Below are 20,182 nucleotides of genomic sequence, written 5' to 3'. Positions count from 1 at the left end.
TCAGCAATTGAGGAAGATAACCGGGGGGGGGGGGGGGGGGGGAGCACACCTGCACTAGGGAGTTTAAGATAAGATAAGGTTGATGAATTCAGAATGGTTGGGTAACAAGCTACATAGTAGGGTGAAGGAAAATCCAGATCTGAAGTTGGCTAAAATTGTGGAAAGAGCTAATGAAAAATGGGGTATTGGGGTGAACTTCACTAAGGCATACAGAGCTAGAAGCAAAGCATTTGATCTGGTGGATTGTTCTTTTAGGGAGTAGTACACTTGGCTTTATGACTATGCACATGAGTTGTTGAGGTCTAACAAATAATCTAGTGTTTCTATTACCACTCAACCTTACCATAGAAGTGAAGAAGACCTTGAGAATTCTGGTGCTATTTTCCCTCCCCATTTCCAAAGGATGTATGTTTGTTTCAAAGGCTGCAAGGAAAGTTTTTTCAAGTGTGGGCCAATAATAGGACTAAATGGAAAGGGGTACTATGGTGGCCAACTACTGTCTGCTATTTGAAGGGACCCAAATTATCAAATGCTTCCAATATCAATTGTATTGGTTGAAGGGGAGACAAAAAAATCTTGGAAATGGTTTTTGGAGCAGCTCATTGCTGACTTAGGTGGACCTGGATTGTGCTTGACTTACACTTTTATTAGTGACCAACAAAAGGTAAATAATTTTCATTTATTCAATTTCTGTTTTAAGCTTATTCAATTTCTGTTTTAACAATCACTAATTTGGTATAGGATCTTCTACCTGCTATGGATGAGTTACTTCCTGGAGTGGATCAAATATTTTGTGTGAGGCATCTTTACAACAACTTCAAGAAGAAATATCCTGGTAAGAAATTAAAAGAGCTAATGTGAAAAGCAGCAAAGGCATCACATGACAATGCATTTAATGATGTTATGAATGAGATTAAAGCCATAAGTGAAGGAGCGTATGAGTATCTGAAGAAAATCTCAGCTAGGCATTAGAGCAAGTCAAGATTTACAAGTGGACCACTATGTGACACTCTGGTGAACAACATGTCTGAGACATTCAATTCCACCATTATCATTGCTAGAGGAAAACCAATGGTCACTATGTTTAAAGAAATTAGAGTGTACCTGATGGAGAGATGGGAAGCAAATAGGCAGAAAATTGCTAGATATGAAGATGAAGTGTTGCCTAACATCAAAAAAAGAATTGAAAGAGAATTTGCATACACCAATAATTGATTGGTTAGGTATGTGATCTCATATAGCTACTGTCAATTATATGTGTCTGCCATTATGATTACTGGTTGGTTAATTTGTGCCCTGAAATTGCTTGTCAATTTGTTAACTTGTTTAGGCGTTCAAGTGAATATGATTATGAAGTCAGATGCATTGCTTCATTAACTGAGAAGTATCCTGTCAATCTACTTAGGAGGGAATGTGATTGTAGGAGATGGTTGTTGACAGGTTTACCATGTTGTCATGCCATTTCCTGCATGAAGAGCCAGGACATTAACATCAATGATTTTGTTCCAGATTGTTTCAAGAAAGAAAGGTATGCAACATGCTACAGCAGTGTCATCTATCCAGCTAATGGGCAGTGTTTATGGGAAAGAACAACATATGCTGGTCTTCAGCCACCACCAATCAAAAGGCAATCAGGCAGGTCAAAGAAGAAGAGAAACAAGGATGATAATGAATTGCTTGATGCTAATCAGATGAAGAGGGCTAAGTGGGGTTATTTTAATAACAATCGGAAATGTTTGCTATTTTGTTCTTTGAATTTAAAAAAAAATAAAAAATGAAATTATACCGAATTTAATCTAAGAAAATCTGTACTCAGGTTATTTTATAATAGTATTACCTTATAGGACTCTATAGTACTTGAATAAGAAAATTAGTGATCTCTTCCGGTTTAATCTGAAAGTGTTTTTGTTCAAATCCAGCATTGAGAATATGGTAATGTTATTGCTTTTGAGGAAGAGTTTTGTCATCCGTCGTAGCACTACTCAACATGCGATATTAGTCTATACAATTACCTGCATATGATATTCGATTAACACCCAAAAATAATTTATTATCCTATGTGATTGTTTAGTATTACCTAAATTACACATTGTCTTATCCAAATTAAAAATATTATTATCCAAATTATACACTAAAAATATATTTAAATATTTTCTAAATAAAAATAGCATGTTAAGAATATTATATATTATTTTATTGAATTGTAATAATATTGGCAAAATGATTTTTTTATAAAGTTTGTTTTTTGACTAATTTTCCATAAAGTATTTATTATTAAATAAATGTAACTGTGTTAAATTAATGCGTGGATATTACTTTCTTGGTTTTATATAAGAAGAAAAAAATTAAAACCAATAAGACTCATTATTAAGGTAATGAAAGTTTTTTTACTAATATTACGTTGAATTAAATGTTTTCAGATATGCTTTCTTAAAAAAAATGTTTTCAGATATGCTAACATGAAAATTAATTGCATTTTGAGTAAATATGAAAAGGTATAAAAGTCTTTTAAGAAATCTTTAAAAAAAAAAAAGCCTTTTAAAAAATAAATGCACATTAAAATTGGCAAAAGAAAGTATATATTTGGAAGAAAAATTTCTCTAAACTATATCTTATATTCAACTAACCAGCCCTTCATTATTTCAGGACACGTATGTCTGGATGTCACATATCGAAACTCCTCAGTAACCCAAGAAAAAAAACTAATCAGGGTTGGTCTAAGTGAAAGGTCATTAAAACCATCAACTTAGGCCTCCAAATAATAAAATATTATAATATTTATTTATTTATTATTTTGCCACTTAACTAAATTGCTTAATCGAATGTCGCGATATATGTTTGAATCCTGACTCATCCAATTAGGTGTGTTAGTTTATAAAGATTATTGTCATTTCGTTTATCTATAAAATAAAATAAAAATTAAGTGGACTATTGAGTAAAAAAAAGTTGATCATTTTACATTAGATATTGGACCGTCGATATATTCCTGGAGACCAAGAATCCCTAAAAAGGACACAAGAACCCTCCGGAAGGGCCAGGACGCCCTCCAGAAGGCTCCATGGGCCTTAGGCGCGCCCTTCAGTAGGCGCTGCCTTAGCTTGATTCTAGACACTTCTAGAAGCCGGATAAAAGCCCTAAAGCCCAGCTTACTTAAGTCACAAGTCAAGTTAAAACAAGCCCATAGCAGGCTATAAATACCATTCTTGGAATCATTCTCAAGACATCTCATAAACAACCCAAACCCTATATATGATTATTGTACTCCTGCGAGTACAAATATATATTATTATCCAAATAAACTTTTGCTTGACTCGACCAAATAAAAAATTAAGAGTAATAAAATTAAGAGAAAAATACTAACTAATGTTGTTATGACACTAATTAAGAAAATAAGTACAGTAAGAACTTTTTTTTTTGATAATCTACAGTAAGAATTTCTTAAAATTTGTGTAATCAAGTATTTAAAAGCGTAAAAAATGTCATCCTTAACGTAAATCATACTTTTTTTTTTGTTTCTTTAACTAGTGTTTCGAAGACGCTAATTAACACAACCCTTTTTTAATTTTTTGATAATGTTATAGATAGGAAATTTTCAGCAAGATCGGATATCAAACCCAAAGCTACTTTAGACCAATTTTTTATTTTTGTTACAATTTTAGACCAATTTATTAATGTTGTTGATTTTTATTTTTGACTAAAAAGCAATTTAATATTGAAAACATTAATGTAAAAGAAAAAGGTAAAATGATTTAGAAGGAAATTGTGTGAAAATATCTTGAATTATCTTGAATGAATAATAAAAAATAAAAAAAAATAAAAAAGAATTGAATAAAGAATACGGCGCGCTCACTATCTCATCTTCCCTCTCGCAATCTCTGCAACTGCTCTCATAAACTGAAACAACACAACACAACACAACAAACAAACAAAACATTAAGGTTGCTGTCGTCACTCAGCGCCGCCATAATCATTTATTACAAAAAAAACTGAAAACTATCATCAATCACTATGGGAAGCAACACTGAAGAATCATCATTCACTACCTTCAAGCGCAATAACGGCCACGTCGTCTTCCGTCTCCTCTGCCACGCGTCACGTATCGGCGCTTTCATCGGAAAATCCGGCTCCGTCATCAAATCCCTTCAACAACTCACCGGAGCTAGGATCCGAATCGACGACGCGCCGGTCGACTGTCCGGAGCGTGTCATCGTTGTCATCGTTAATCTCAACGGCGATGGAGATGTTTCTTTAAACCCACAGGAGGCTTTGTTGAAGGTGTTTGAGAGGATTCTTGATGTTGCTGCTGCGGAGAGTGATGGAAATGGTGTTGGTGATAGGGTGGTTTCTTGTAGGTTGTTGGTGAATGCTGGTCAGGCTGGTGGGGTCATTGGTAAAGGTGGGATGGTTGTGGCTAAGATTAGGGCTGATACTGGTTGTAGGATTAGGGTTTTGAATGATAAGTTGCCGGCTTGTACTAAACCTTCTGATGAAATCATTGAGGTAGTTATTTACTTACTTTTTATTTGTCTCATTATTACTCAAATCATTGTTTTTTGTTTTTATATTGCATGTTATTGATTAATACATTTGATCAATGTTTTTGTCTGCATTTGTAGTTATTAAGGTTTGAGAAAATGGATTTATTTTGGACTAGCTGTTGAATTGATAGATAATGAGAAATGATAGTTTGACTTTAAAAATCAAAATTTGACTGCAATTTAGATCGTCAACGCAATTTAAATATGTGGTGAATTACGTTCAGTGGATGATCAATGAATATAACGAGGTGTTGTAACTCAATTACTGACGATTTTGAAGTGTACATTTGGATGGAAATTGTGGTTGATGAATATCATTTATATTTGAACACTTGAAAATCATGTGTATTTGCGGTACTTAGGCCGCTAGACACACTTCTTGAATGAAGCTGGTATTTTTAGCTTCTATTTTTCACGGTGGAATGGCTTGGAAACGTGTGTAGGACCTCCTAGATGCCAAACCAAACACCTACTATATTATTTTATTTAAGCTACTTTAATTTATCGAAGATTTGTAGAACTACTGACAATTCATTGCTTTTGGATATAACTACCAAATTGAATTCAATAGTTATATATCTGTTAGCGACCAACACTCGGTGGGATTTAGTCCCACATCAGATAGATAGGATTCTTGAGAAGATTTTATAAAGAGGAGACACTCCTCACTGTACAAGCGGGTTTTGTAAGGATGAGTTAGGCCACGATTTTCGTGTCAATATCCAAACACAATAATTCTTGAAGAAATAGCATCAGTTAAAGGAGGTAACTCTGAACTGGTGCGTACACCTCGCTTGGTAATGATTAATGAACAATAGAGGGCAGTTCCACCAAGTGGGGTTTGAGGAAAATAGATGCGTGCAGTTTTATCACCACAAGTGAAGAAGCTGTTTCTATGATTTGAACCCACTCCTCTATGTCACAAGGAAATACTTTACCATTGCACAAATAAGAATTTTTTTATATGTGAAATACAATAATGGAGATGGTGGATTTGATTTTCATTCAATGTAGACAGAAAGAGAATGTCATAAGTTAGTGTGGTTAAATGGAAAAGCATAACATGGAAAATGTGCAAGTTTCCCAACAAAATTCCAAGTATAAACAAGTAAAATACTCAGAAAGTTAATTGTGTAATACTAATAAATTATTGTCTGTATAAATATTGTCATTTATGACATTGGTTAGTGTAGTTAAATGATAAAGCATGGCATAGAAAATGTGTAAATTTACAACGAAGTTGCAAATCTAAACAAATAGCATTCTGAAGGAAATTAATAAAATACTCACATGGTTAATTGTGTAATAAACTATTTTTTGTATACATTTACATTCTCACGTGCGGTCTTGCCAAATCGCATGGTAACAATGGTTCGCTATGAAGCACGGCTGCTCCAAAATTAAAGTCATACATGTACTGAGCATATACCCACACCAGTGCATATTAGATACCTGTGGTGCGTGCCAAAATAGTTTTTTTAATGGGTATTCATTTTGGTACACCGTACACTTGGGGTACGTACAAGCTTGTACCCCTTTATAGCTCACTAATCAAAGGACACCTGAATATGCTAAATGAACTTTAATTTTATCTGTGCTATCATTTTTTTTAAATACTGAGTAAATATATATTTTGGGGTGTTGTCAGATACAAGGCATTGCGTCATCTGTAAAGAAGGCCCTCGTTGCTGTTGCTGGACGTCTTCAAGATTGTCCTCCACTTGACAGAACAAAGATGATGGGAACCAGACCTTATGAAGCATTTCAAAATGAAACTTCTGCTGTTCCACATGAGGGTTTAACTGATCTGAATATGGATTTCCGTCTGCAGAGGAGCTCTGCAATATCCACTTCATCCATTAGGTCTAATGGTGTCCCCTCTAAAAGTCATCCGTTGTCAGTTGAAGATAACAGAGTCTCATCTCTGGATCCGGAAGCACTTAAGCAGGAAGTTACCTTTAGAATTCTTTGTTCCGGTGATAGGATTGGTGCTGTACTTGGGAAAGGTGGCAGTATTGTAAAAGCTCTTCAGAACGAAACAGGGGCTAATATTAGTGTTGGTCCTCCAGTAGTTGAGTGTGAGGATCGGCTAATTACTATTACTGCTTTAGAGGTTTGTCAAATTTAATAGTTTTTTATACTTTTATGCGTATCATTATGTGTACTTGCTAATTTTCTTTTTGCTGGCGGCTTTTTTTTTTTTTTTTGGCAGAATCCCGAATCAAGATTTTCTCCAGCGCAGGAGGCTGTTGTGCTTGTTTTCTGCAGGTCTATTGAGTGTTGTATTGAGAAGGTGGTAGACTGGCGATCAAACAAGGAGTCATCTGTCACTGCACAGCTAGTAGTCCCATCCAACCAAGTGGGTGTTTTGTTAGGGAAAGGTGGAGCAATAGTCTCAGAAATGCGGAAGGCCACATGGACTAGCATCCGAATAACTCGGAATGGTGAAGTTCCAAAGTGTGCATCATTTAATGATCAAGTGGTACAGGTATGGAGATGATTCATTATTTAGATTTACAATCATAAGATGCTGAAAATGATTTTATATTTTATTTTCTCAACATGTCATGTTGTGTATTCTGTTAAGTCAAATACGAAATTTATTACCCTTAAAGTAAGAGCTCTCTCATGATTCATTATGTTAACTTAACGATGCCTGATACACCTATTTTCTTTACTACAAAAAAACCCATTCTTTTTATCATGTGACATTTGTATCATTTTAAGATATATATTCTGCAAAAAAATTGTTATTCTCAAGTATATAAATGCAGTCCCATTCTTCTTACTTGTCGGTTTCTTGATTTTTGCTCTTTCAACTCAGATTTGGGGGGGAAGAGTTTGCCTAGAGAGTAAAAGTGAAAGGTTCTCTCCGGGCTAATGCCTAGTGAATGAAATTACTTCTCTCAGATAGAGATTGTTCATACTTCATATGATATGTTTGAGCTCGTGTTTGTTTTCTAGACTAGTTAGACTTAGCTTGAGGCCTACAGACAAGTTTGAAGCCATTTCTGGCTTATCCTGATAAATATATGTAATAATGGTTATTGCAGGAGGAATAGTTGTTATAGAAAGTCTAGCTTGATCTAAAATTTGTTTCAGCTATTGTTTTTTGAGGTATTTGACAAGGCTTCTGTTTGGTATATTAATATCTATCTCTTCAGAGGTGGATATATGTTTGCATAACTGCTTTGATATAATTGTGTATCCTGTTCAACATTAAAAGTTAGGTTCTTGATGTGTCTCATAGTTGCTATGATAGTTATGACGTTATGCTCAACCCAAATAGAAATATGACCGGGTCTGATCATCTGCTGGCTAGTTTATTTTTCCAGCGTTAAGGGTTTTAGTTACTTCCTCTGTTTGCATCGTTTTGTAAATTGTATTTATCTCCTTCTTATGCTTGACTTGTTTGCAAGTAATAAACAGCTAGGGTGTGTCTATACATATTATTCACTTATCCCTCAAAGCAAACATCTTCCCTTTATAAGCTTTATTTGAAATATAAATTATTTTCTCTTTTATGAAGGGAAAGAGTAATATTTATAAGTTGAAACTGTTTTTTTTTTTTTTTTTTTTTTTTTGGTATCTTAATATATACTTCTACCCTTATAAGCACCTTCATATTAGTCAAAATGATATTGATGGTCTTCCTGATGCATGCATATATCAGTTATTGCAACTGATGTGTTGGAGCTGCTCAATTTTTCTTCATGCATATGCATGATCTGGAAATCTGATCTTCACACTTTCGAAAGATGATCTGCATGATTTCCTAGGTGAAATGTGTAGTGGTTGTAAAATATGCGATGATATTCAACCTATGTTTTTTATTGTATCCATGCATTTACTTTTACCTATATGCAGTATTCATAACGTGCGTGTGTCACTATACTTTGTTTACCAAGTCATCAAAATCTTGCAGTGGCTTCAGATATATTTATTAATTATTGTATCTTCATTCATTTTTCCCTCAGATATCAGGTGAACTTCCAAATGTTCGAGATGCATTATATAATGCTACTAGAAGACTGCGAGATCATATTTTTCTCATAGCACAAAACAGTGGCGGAACCGGTCCCTACAGGAGACCGAGGGACTCCATTCCTCTTGGTCTTGGAGGCCAATCAGTTGTTGGCAGTAATCATGGTCCAAGCATTCATTCTTTATCTCAAAGCATGGATCATCTCACCCTTTCTCGAAATTCAGGTCGTTCTGCTTCATCAGGGGTATGGGCACCAAAGGTATGTCTCTTTCCCTCTATTGACTGGTTTTCCTTTGCAAGTTTTCCGTTGTTATATGATTAAATTTGATGACAGGTGGTGGGTGGGAAAAATTCCAGATATACCGATGATGCTGGCAGGAGATTGAATCCTCGTGAAGGTGACTTAGAACTTGCCAGGTTGGTGACATGCAAAATACATAAGACATGCTTTAATTAAATCAATTATTTAATTTAATGAAGAACAAACCATAGGCCTCCTTAGTATCATCGGATCAAAGATCTGAATGACTAGGAAATCGTATTTATGGTTTGGTACACAACCAATGTTGAGTTCTGTGGCATGCGACACCTTTAACTTGGTCAGACTGTATACTTGCATGACATTGCTTGTTTGTGTCATTGAGCTCATACTGTCTTTTTTTACTTTGGAGAATTTAGCTATCTCATGTAATTAGCTGTCTAGTGGCAAATCATTGCGCTGGACTACCATTTTATATTTTATAAAATTTTGGCCTTTCTGGGATCCCTTTTTGTTTGCTAATATTTGGAGGTTGGAACCCTGGCATTGAGGGAAGTCATATGACTGAGCTACTATGAAATGGTTTCTGATGCCAACAAGGGTTCGTTCAACTGTTGACTGGTCGCCACATAACAATTGCATGACTTGGTACTGTATCCAAGAGTTCCCTATTGGTAGGTGATATGTAATTCCACTCTAATTCCTTGTTGAGGTTGATTGTTGGCCTCAACCTTCGGAATTATGGAATGAGGGGGACCTCTCCTCACGCTAAAAGCAAAAAGAAGGGAAACAATTATTGCTGAATGAGTTGTTGAAATAGTTTGGAGAAGGACTAAGATGTCACAAACTTTCATGTTCTGATTATTAATCTTTTTTGGTCTGCAGTGGGAGTAACACTGTCATTGGTAATGCTGCCATTATAACTAATACAACTGTGGAAATTATGCTTCCCAATGATATTATTGGCTCTGTATATGGGGAAAATGGTAGCAATCTGGATCAATTGAGACAGGTACATAATCTTAATCTTCTATAAATTTATACATGTAAACTTACAGTTTGTTTGCTGGCTTACAAGCTCCTCGTGTTAATTATTGTGAACTTGCTTAAGTGAACACTAATAAACACTGATATGATTTCAAAATTGGATATTTGTTCAAAAGATTGTTCCCAGATAAAAAGTAGAAACTATGCATTGATACTGAAAGAACTAAATTTTTTGGCTGCATCATATTATCTCGTGCTTGCATATTTTTGTCTGGATATGTGGCATTGTTCATATGAGCAATGGACGTGTTACAAAGATATTGTGGAGGGCAGCTTATAACCCGTCTTTTTAACTAGTTGTGTTCTTATTATCAGATATCAGGTGCCAAGGTTGTTTTTCATGAACCTCGTCCTGGAACAAGTGACAGAGCTAAAATTGTCTTATCGGGCACACCTGATGAAACTCAAGCAGCTCAGAGCCTTCTCCAAGCATATATTCTCAATGGATCATCATGATAATATCCCCTCACCGATGCCCCATTATTTTGAACAGTTTTGAATTTTGTCGACATAGTTTTTCCATTTTTTGCGATATATTTTTTGACACCACCGGAAAGCATGTACAGCCCTTCAATTTTACTCCACCAATACACTTTTGCTAAATCAATTTAGCGTAGGTTGTTTACTGAACGGCAGTATACTGACTCAACTCCGGTCTCTTGAATCACTTTAGGGTATACCTCAATACTTTGTGTTCAACAGTTCTTTTAGAAATATTACCCTGTTAAGGATGCTATATCTTGATTCAACTCCTGAATGTGATTCTGTTTCATGATTTTAGACGTCTCAGCTTTTAATATTTCACATTTTTTGTCCGTCTTGAGCATATGTCGAACACTAAGAATAGTTACATAACAATTTGCATATGATAATCAAGCCAAATCTGTTTTAGTGAATGCATATTCACATCAGATGAAAAATTAGTTGATGCTTAAATTTCCATGGTTCTGTGGCCACTTTGTAAATAATAGGATAGGATAAACATAAAGGTAATTATAATATATAAATAAGTTTCATAAAAAACTACCACTTAAATATGTTGACTTTGCATTTGATTCACGAACTAAATGGTAACGAGTTTACGAAGAGATGCATATCTTAGTCCTCTCCACATGCATATATTACAACATCACACAAAATAGTAATCACACCAGCCATAAAAATAGGTTAGTGATTCAAGCAGCAAAGGATGCTCAATGACCCTTCACAGCCGAATCAGTTAGCAGCAGCAGCAGGAGCAGGATTAAGAGTGATTTCCACATTATCATGGACTCCTTGCAACAGTAGTTCACCGTCGTATGCAACTACTTTACGCTTTTTAGCAGCTCTTAGTGTACCGACGAGTGCTTCAAATATATTTGCGCACCGATCATCATGAAAGAGTGTTCCAAATGTGACCTTCACAATGCATTACATATTTTATTCAACTAATAAAGTTTTATGCATTGTGTCATAAGCAAACCAATTCACATATGCGCATTAACAAGCAAACAGATTCACCATCACTTACTATATCTTCAATTGATTCATGGATTTTCATACCATAGTACTATTTCAGCAAATTAATCAATATGTCACATAACAAACATTCATCAATGATGCCAACATATTTAATTACAATCATGCAAATGCAATTTAATTTCAAGCTTTAGATCACTAAGTATTGATATGCAGTTTAGGGCTTACTTCAATGCTTCTGTGCACTGAAAAGAGACAACTATCTTCAACTTTGTTAGCCATATCAGTTTTATGTGGAATGGACTCTCACATGATATCTCTCCTCCATGGTTTATAATAAACAAATGTATCGGTAGATACATTGGTAAATTATGCATATGTTTAATGTTTGTGAGAACACATGTTTCATATGATATTTCGTAATGGATCTGTGAAAGAAAATGAAGATCTAAATGTTGTGAATGACCTTGTGATCTAGATCCATAAGAATAAGAAAGTGACCACATTCAATAAATACACATCAATATATCTAGATCTGAATCAAGTGCTTAATTAAAAGGCTTATGTCTATATGCATCATGAAAATGTAAATGGTTTGTAAGGAAAATAATGATGAATATAGATCCTTTTGTTATACCTTGCAAGAACCATCTGTTTGAACATTTCCAAGCCTCTTGATTTCTTCCCTCAGCTTTTCAACCTCCTCTTCTACGTTCATCTTCACAATATCTTTTTTTCAGACCACCAAAAACAAGAAAGTCTTTCTTCTTGTGTGTTTAATAAAGTTTCTGTTCGGCCTAAAAGCTTTTTATATTTAATTTTTAATGATAAAAAACATTTTATAGTACTTCCTTAAATATAATTATGGTGGTCTTTACGTAGATTAAAGTAAAGTTTGGAGGAGCGAGTACCTATAACTTGTTCAAAAAGTATAAGCTTTGTGATGAGGGGCTTTCCATATACAAAACTATACATGTGTTAAGCGTTGGTAAAATAATACTAATAAATAGTCAAATAATTGTAAGACTATTTTAAAAAAAAAATCCTTAAATATAAGATCATCTATTACCCTCTTTTTAAATATACCCCTTATTAATACTTTCAATGTATCTTAAAATATAAAAATTTAATATTAAATATATTTATACACAAAGGACAATTTAATAATAGTCACTTAAATTTGTGACAAATTTATAACTTCAATACTTTTTCTTAATATTCGTGATTTTTGTAAAATGGTTCTATAAAAAGGAATGGAGGAAGAAGTATATATTTAATTAAAAATATGTTTAATAACTTTGTAGGTGAACTATTTGATGATTTTTAAAAAAGACCATAAACTAAATACATTGTAATCATGTCCCTAAATATGTCTCTAATCATTTTAAGTGGGTACTTAAACTTTAAAAAAACTGGCAATTAGGTCCATGATTATAGGGACCCAAATAAAAATTATTTAAAATTTTATGGATCCAACTAAATTTATTTAAAAGTTTAGGAGATACCTAATTATAAATTATTTAAAACTTATGGGCATAATTTAAAAAAATTGTTCAGGATCTAATTAAATATATTTTTTTGGTTAATTTAAGGACTCAATTGCAACAAAAAAAAAACAGAGATCTATTTAAAAATTTATCAATTAGGTTATGGACAACAGAATAATTTAACTTTTTTTAGAGGACAAAATAATCTAACCTTAAAAACAATAATAATTTAAAACATTTAGTACCTGTTTCGTGCCAAATCCAACATGTATTCGTTTAGTACCTGTAAGAGTTAACTTAAAATCAGATTTCTGCAGAATCGTGGCACGATGGCAAGGCAACGTGGCACGATGAGATGTTTTAGTTTTTTAGGTGAGGCACTGGAAAAATCGTGGCACGATGGGGTCGCATCGTGGCACGATGGTGCGCTGGCGGCGAATAACAGAAACGTATTTTTAGGTGCAGATTTGTTCCAAATTTTAAGCAAAACTTTTACTATAAATATAGACCTTGTATCAGGCTAAACTTGAGAGAGATAGAGGGGGCTGAAACAAGGGTTTAGAATGGCAACAACAAAACTAGGGTTTGTATAGAGTTTGTCTCTTTAGAACAAACACTAGGGTTTGAGGGTTGATTCACCTTGGGAAACACTATTAGGATTGAGTCTCTTGATTACGGGAAGAGGCTGGGACTTTGGGTAGAATTAGGCGGGAGACTTATTCTTGTAACCCATTGATTTCTCTTTGTAACGTTACTCATCATATAGTGGAACGGAGGGCTGCTCTCTCCCCCAGACTAGGTCAATTTGGACCGAACTGGGTCAACAAATTCTTTTGTGTTCTTCTCTTCTTTGTGTTCTTCTCGCCGTTGTTTTCTACTTTTGGCTTGTATTTAATTGTTCCATACACTTTGTTTTGGTTGCTTGATTATCCATTGCTCCACACATCAAGTTTGTTATTGGTGTGATTTTTCATCGAATTCGCAACAGTACGTGTTGTAGGTAATCACTCTATTGATGGGATTAGGAGTCTAAATGAAAACCATGGTGGAATTCTTGAGCGAGTAGGTCAAAACAAGATTTATTTGATATATTTTGTACACATAATAGAATAGACCAGCCGATTAAGGTAGACAAGTTTTGTAGATAAATGTGTTTGATATGTAATAACAAGTGAAAATTGAGAGACAAAGTGAAAGTGATTTCAATATATCACACACGTTAAATTTGACGTTGTCGGATATCCACTCAAGAGATATACTAACAACGTCAAGTCTAGCGTGTGTGTTATACCACCAAAGAGTATTTATATGTTCATTGGAAATTCAACACCCATTCAAGATGTTCAAGAGAGTTAGCGAGAAGTTCACAGCTATGTTTAGGCGCAAGGCTTTCTTGTATTGGTACGCTGGTGAGGGAATGGAAGAAAGCACCCCGAGGCTGAGAGTAACATGAATGATTTGGTGGCTGAGTACCACAATACTAGGATATGCTTGCTGCTGATGAGGAGGTTGGTGTTTGAGGTCTCTCTCTGACTGTGAGTTATCAAAGTTGTTTCAAAAACTACAATATAAATGGCTTAGTTGAACGAGTTTAATTCGTTGAGTATTCAAAATACACTGACTTGTTCATGTGGTGTTTGTATGAAATTGATATAAGCTGGGTTTAAAGCTAGGAATGGTGAATGGTTTTTGGTGTTTGGACTCATCGTTAGTTATCAGTCAACAATGCACAATGTCCCACATCGGGTAAGCTGGAAACAAGATGTGATACAATCTATATAAAAGCGGAGCTGAGTGATGGAAGTTAGCATCTTTGCGCTTGGGGCAATGACGCAGCTAATGAGGTTCCAACCGAGGTGCGTCTATTGCTGGTTGAAAACTATTTCCAAACCCCCTCTTAGGTCTTGGTTTATCCTTGGCCTTTGAGAATTTCTAGAAGAGCTCCCTTTAGGGTAAAGCTAGGGCTGGACAAAAAGCCCATCTCCGCCCGAAATCGGGAAATCCGCCCCACAACAAACCAAAGCGGTCGGGTCACGCGGGTTAAGCAGAGCTCTGAAGGGCGGATTGGGCTGGGCATGCGCGGGTCGGTCCGGTCCAAGTTTATTAGCCCATCGAAACCCAATACCGACCGACCCAGTATATATTTATTATTTTTTTTATATGCTCATAAAAACCTATTGAATGCAATGATGTCGTATTACCTTTTACATAAATACTAGTAACATACCCGTGCCGACGCACGGGTACAATAACTGTTTGTTGTTTAAAAGAGTCTGATTTTCTTTTTAATGATTGTTATATATTGTTATTTAAAAATTTGATGTAATATTTTTTTTTAGGTTTTGAAAATGTTAATATAACTTCTTTACATGTGATGGGCAGTTATTTCTCTATAATGATTGTTACATTTTGCAGAATATGATAATGCACATTAAAATATAATACAATTTTTACATAACATAATTAAGTTTATTTAAATTTGTTAAACTTGAAACGTAAACAATGTTATAATATTTGAATATAATGGAAAATGAGATATTGTGTGTATATTTTAAGTCTATATAGATATTAAAAATAATATCCAACAGTTTATTATAATATTACAACTTTTGCTAAAAAAAAAAATTACACTTGTCATGTAATATTATAAATAGTTTAACATCATTTTATAATTGAATTGAGGTGATGATATTATAAATAGTTTAAATGTTTTAGCATGAACAATTTTTATAAAGGACAACTTGTTGTGTAAATCAAAGTTAGTTTAGTCAATGATAATATATCTTGTGTATTTTTTTTTTCTTTTCTGAAAGATTAGTCAATGTTCATTTATCCCGTGCATTTTAGTTTATAAGGGTTCAATATCATTATAGAATTGAAGTGAGGTGACATGAAAGCAAAACCAATTTTTTATAAATATCGTTTATCAAAGTTAGTTTAGTTAGCGACAACTTATCTCGTGCATTTATGTTACTTTTGAAATTTTAGTCAATGACCACTTATCCGATGCATTTCAGTTATCTACGAAATTTTATTCAATCTCTGTTTATCCCGAGCATTTTAGTTGATAAGTGTTCAATATCGTTGTAGAATTGAATTGAGGTGATGATGTTATAAATAGTTTAAATGTTTTAGCAGGAACAGTTTTTATAAAGGACAACTTATTGTGCAAATCAATGTTAGTTTAGTCATTGATAATTTATCCCATGTATTTTATTTTATTTTTCTCAAAGTTTAGTCAATGTTCATTTATCCTGTGCATTTTAGTTTATGAGGGGTCAGTATCATTATAGAATCGAAGTGAGGTGACATTATAAACAACATGAACATTTTAGCAAGACCAATTTTTTATAAATATCGGTTATCATAGTTTGTTTAGTTAGCGACAGCTTATCTCGTGCATTTATGTTACTTTTGAAATTTTAGTCAATGACCACTTATCCAATGCATTTCAGTTATCTACGAAATTTTATTCAATCTCTGTTTATCCTGTGCATTTAAGTTGATAAGTGTTCATTATCGTTGTAGAATTGAATTGAGGTGATGATGTTATAAATACTTTAAACGTTTTAACAGAAACAATTTTTATACAGGACAACTTGTCGTGTAAATAAAGGTTAGCTTAGTCAATGATAATTTATCCCGTGTATTTTATTTTTTTCTGAAAGTTTAGTCAATGTTCGTTTCTCTCGTGCATTTTAGTTTATGAGGGTTCAATATCATTATAGAATTGAAGTGAGGTGACATCATAAACAACAAGAACATTTTAGCAAAACCAATTTTTTCTAAATATTGTTTATCAAAGTTAGTTTAGTTAGCGACAACTTCTCTCGTGCATTTATGTTACTTTTGAAATTTTAGTCAATGACCACTTATCCGATGCATTTCAGTTTTCTACGAAATTTTATTCAATCTCTGTTTATCCTGTGCATTTTAGTTGATAAGTGTTCAATATCGCTGTAGAATGGAATTGAGGTGATGATGTTATAAATAGTTTAAATGTTTTAGCATGAACAGTTTTTATAAAGGATAACTTATTGTGTAAATCAATGTTAGTTTAGTCAATGATAATTTATCCTGTATATTTTATTTTATTTTCTGAAAGTTTAGTCAATGTTCATTTATCCCGTGCATATTAGTTTATGAGGGTTCAATATCATTATAGATTTGAAGTGAAGTGATATTATAAATAGCATGAACGTTTTAGCAAGACCAGTCTTTTATAAATAACAATTGGTTATGTGTATAAAAGTTAGTTAGTCAACGACAACTTATTCTGTACATTTATTAATTAATTGTAAATTTCTTTTTATGATAGTTTTTAAAATTTCCGCCACACCACACGCACTACTACCACACTTCAACTCTATACACATTATCACTCTCTTTCTATTATTCACTTTCCGAAATCCTCACACGTCTCACATATCAATAACATTTTGACTATATATATTACGACTTGTACTGTGCATAATAATTATTTTTAATTTTTACCATGGACAATTCTACCTATGTATAATATTTATTTAAAAATTTGTATCCCTGACGATTTGTCCTATATAGAATAGTTAGTTTAAAATTTATATAATTGTTGACTTGTATTGTACGTTATAATTATTTTAATTTTATGTTATTGACAACATCTCATGTGTATAATAATAGATTTTTAAATTTTCAACAGTGACGTTGTCTATAATCCTTAAAAAAAAACTTATATCGTCTATAACAATTATGCTAAAAAATTTATCAATGTCGATTTGACCTGTGTCAAATAATTATTAAATTTGAACATTGAACACTTATCAAGTGTGAAATAAAGATTTTAAAATTTATATCAACGTCGATTTGTCTTTTGTGTTATAACTATTTTATTTTATTTTATCAAAAACAACCTGACTCATGTATAATAATTATTTTATAATATGTAGCTTAGTATTTATTTTGGACATTTAATCAATACAATCTCGTGTATGTGTTTAACGGTGATGATAATTATTTCTATATTTTTATTTGTGGCGACTTGTCCATTATATAATAATTATTTTAATATTCATTTCAGCTTCTCATTCTCTCTCTCTCTCATTCAAGTGTTCTCCTCCCGCATTAGAAACCCTAGCCGCTGCCACCCTATTTCTGGCGACTAACCACTCCGACCAGCCTTCTTTTTCCAAACGAAATGCATACAATTGAAGCTCTCTTTCTCCTCTATCTTTCTATCAAATTATATTTGCAAAAGGAGGAATCTTGAAAATTAGTAATTTTGAGATCTGTGTTGTCTAACACTTTCGTTGTTTCTTTGTAAATTTTTACCACGTTTGACCCCATCACTCAGTACAAAACTCAAATGTTTCATGATGCTTTAGAGTTCAGACCATGTTTTTGACTGCCTATTGACAGAAATTGTCACTATAACACCTAAATATATGCACAATACTTCTTCTTCTGCATCTACTACATCAATGGAGTGCAATTTTTTCTCAAACTTCATACATGCAACAACAACAACAAAAACAACATAAGAGACACTAAAAGATAAGTATCAAATCTGTGTAATTTCTTCTCAACTTTATGCATGCAACAACAAAAACAACACCATAAGTGACTATATGTATCAGATCTGGTTTGGATTTGAGATTTTTTTAATAAATAAGTTTCACAAGTATTGAAACTGTAGATCAATCATTTATTTTTTAAAGGTTTAAATTTCTCCAAATATTTTAGTTTTAATCTACAATTTCATATATTCTCTCAACTATCTATTTGTTCGTGTTGTTATATATATAATGAAATTACTTTGTTGATAATTTAAACCATTTTTTATCCGTCAAGCCACATAGTTTTGTATTTTTACAGATACATCTTTCTCAATTTATTTTAAGTTGTATGGTTTGAAAAATCATTTGTTTGTTTCTAGATATGGGAAAAATTTATTAATTTCTTTAAATAACATAAATAATTTTTTTGGATCTAAAAACAAATTAATATATGATATTTCTTTTTTCAAGCCAAAAAGTTGCCATTTCGGTGGAATAAACATATGAACCAGACATTTAATATATAATGCTAACTAAACTAAACACCGTGTTCCTCATTAACCATAATTTTTTTTTATGAAGTGTTCTAAAAAACTAAGTGTTTTTTGTACAATAAATATAATTAGTAGATAATTACAGTCATAGACGCCACTTCCTTAAACAAAATTATGTATACGGATTACAACTAAACTTTTTTCTTATGTATTTATCTTCATTTCTTCAAAACAATATTTAATCACACAAAAAATATACTGATCAAAGTCTTCACGGTTTTCCTTTATCTTGTATTTAAGCATCTCGTTCTTTGTAGTTTGTTAAAGTGATAAGAACACCATTCAACTTTCCTGCAAAATATAATAGTTTTCAATTTTATTAGCAACATACAAGACACTAATTCATCATTTTCAGCAAAAATTTATACAATATGTACTAAATTAATTAATTTGTCTTTTCATTTCCTCACTGTTGTCTCCTTACTTTGTTTGTAGTTTGCTGAAGGACAAAAACTCTATTCAACTTTCTGCAAAAACATATCTAGATCAAAATATGTAGTTAAAGATAAATATAAATAATGAAGATCAGAAGAACAAAGAAGAAGTACATATTTTATTTTATTTTTTTGAACAAAGAGGTACATGATAGATTATGAAAAGAGTAAATTACTTACTTGTGTCTCCTTTCTTTGTTTGTAGTTTGCTGAAGAGATAGTTGAAGATTAAGACAAATAATGAAGATAAGAAAAACAAAAAAGAGGTACATATTAGACAATGAAGAGAGTAAATTTTAGACATCAAATACCCTTGTAGATCTCTGATATTTTTTTTTATTTTGCAGGACTTTCAACTACTTGTTTAGTTGTAAAATGAACAGCTTTCAAGTTTCCTATAAAATAAAATTAAAATAGTAGTTGGAGATTAGAAAGATTGAAAAGAAGAAAAGGTATTGACATTTGTAGTTTGGGAGAAAGAAGTTGAGAATGACAAATATGAGTGAAAGTGACTTTGAATATATGATTTCAAAATCTTTGTGTTTTAAAATTTAGGGGGGAGTTTTAAAATTTGAAATATGTGATATGACATGATGTAAGTCATGAATGACATTGTTTTTTCATTGAAAAATGGGAAATTTTTAAAAGTAATGGAACTATGGGAATGGGAAAGGCAGTTAGATTTCGTTAAGTCATTTAGAGAAAAATGTGTAAAAATTTGAAACCATAAAGTAATAATAATAGTTAGATGACGTCATCAATTAGAAAAGGTAAGTTTTAGATTCAAAAGTAACTAAACTAAAGACTTTGTTCAACTTACATGATATCATCATAGTTACTCATGCCATCAACTAAACCGGTACTTTTTATTAGTTACATGACATCA

General features: G+C 32.8%; 2 protein-coding genes and 1 non-coding gene across 3 annotated transcripts; 2 read left to right on the top strand and 1 right to left on the bottom strand.

Moving 5' to 3' along the window:
* The first annotated feature begins 3,841 nt into the window (after positions 1–3,841).
* On the top strand, positions 3,842–10,633 carry LOC11407739 (KH domain-containing protein HEN4). The gene is made up of 7 exons (XM_003608347.4): positions 3,842–4,500; positions 6,187–6,651; positions 6,751–7,026; positions 8,516–8,782; positions 8,858–8,940; positions 9,668–9,794; positions 10,145–10,633. The coding sequence occupies exons 1-7, from the start codon at positions 4,009–4,011 to the stop codon at positions 10,283–10,285; spliced, it is 1,851 nt and encodes a 616-aa protein (XP_003608395.1). The 5' UTR covers positions 3,842–4,008; the 3' UTR covers positions 10,286–10,633.
* Positions 10,634–10,807: 174 nt separating this feature from the next.
* On the bottom strand, positions 10,808–12,144 carry LOC11413367 (costars family protein). Its single transcript, XM_003608348.4, has 2 exons — positions 11,925–12,144; positions 10,808–11,227 (listed from the first exon to the last, which is right to left on the bottom strand). The coding sequence occupies exons 1-2, from the start codon at positions 12,003–12,005 to the stop codon at positions 11,045–11,047; spliced, it is 264 nt and encodes an 87-aa protein (XP_003608396.1). The 5' UTR covers positions 12,006–12,144; the 3' UTR covers positions 10,808–11,044.
* Positions 12,145–14,583: 2,439 nt separating this feature from the next.
* Positions 14,584–14,734, top strand: LOC11407740 (U4 spliceosomal RNA). The gene has a single exon (XR_003011779.1). It is a non-coding gene; the product is annotated as a U4 spliceosomal RNA (small nuclear RNA).
* The last annotated feature ends 5,448 nt before the right edge of the window (positions 14,735–20,182 follow it).

The sequence above is a fragment of the Medicago truncatula genome, chromosome 4 (genome assembly GCF_003473485.1).
Source record: "Medicago truncatula cultivar Jemalong A17 chromosome 4, MtrunA17r5.0-ANR, whole genome shotgun sequence".
Classification (NCBI taxonomy): Eukaryota; Viridiplantae; Streptophyta; class Magnoliopsida; order Fabales; family Fabaceae; genus Medicago; species Medicago truncatula.
Note: the sequence above shows the minus strand (reverse complement) of the source record. Positions and strands in the feature narration are given on the sequence as shown.

Excerpts from the sequence above, each read along its gene's own strand:
- LOC11407739 (XM_003608347.4), top strand. The coding sequence starts at position 4,009 with ATGGGAAGCAACACTGAAGAATCATCATTCACTACCTTCAAGCGCAAT. Across the intron at positions 7,027-8,515 it reads TTAATGATCAAGTGGTACAG|ATATCAGGTGAACTTCCAAA; the intron begins GTATGGAGATGA and ends TTTTTCCCTCAG. Across the intron at positions 8,783-8,857 it reads CAGGGGTATGGGCACCAAAG|GTGGTGGGTGGGAAAAATTC; the intron begins GTATGTCTCTTT and ends ATTTGATGACAG.
- LOC11413367 (XM_003608348.4), bottom strand. The coding sequence starts at position 12,005 with ATGAACGTAGAAGAGGAGGTTGAAAAGCTGAGGGAAGAAATCAAGAGG. Across the intron at positions 11,228-11,924 it reads AAACAGATGGTTCTTGCAAG|GTCACATTTGGAACACTCTT; the intron begins GTATAACAAAAG and ends TGCATTGTGAAG.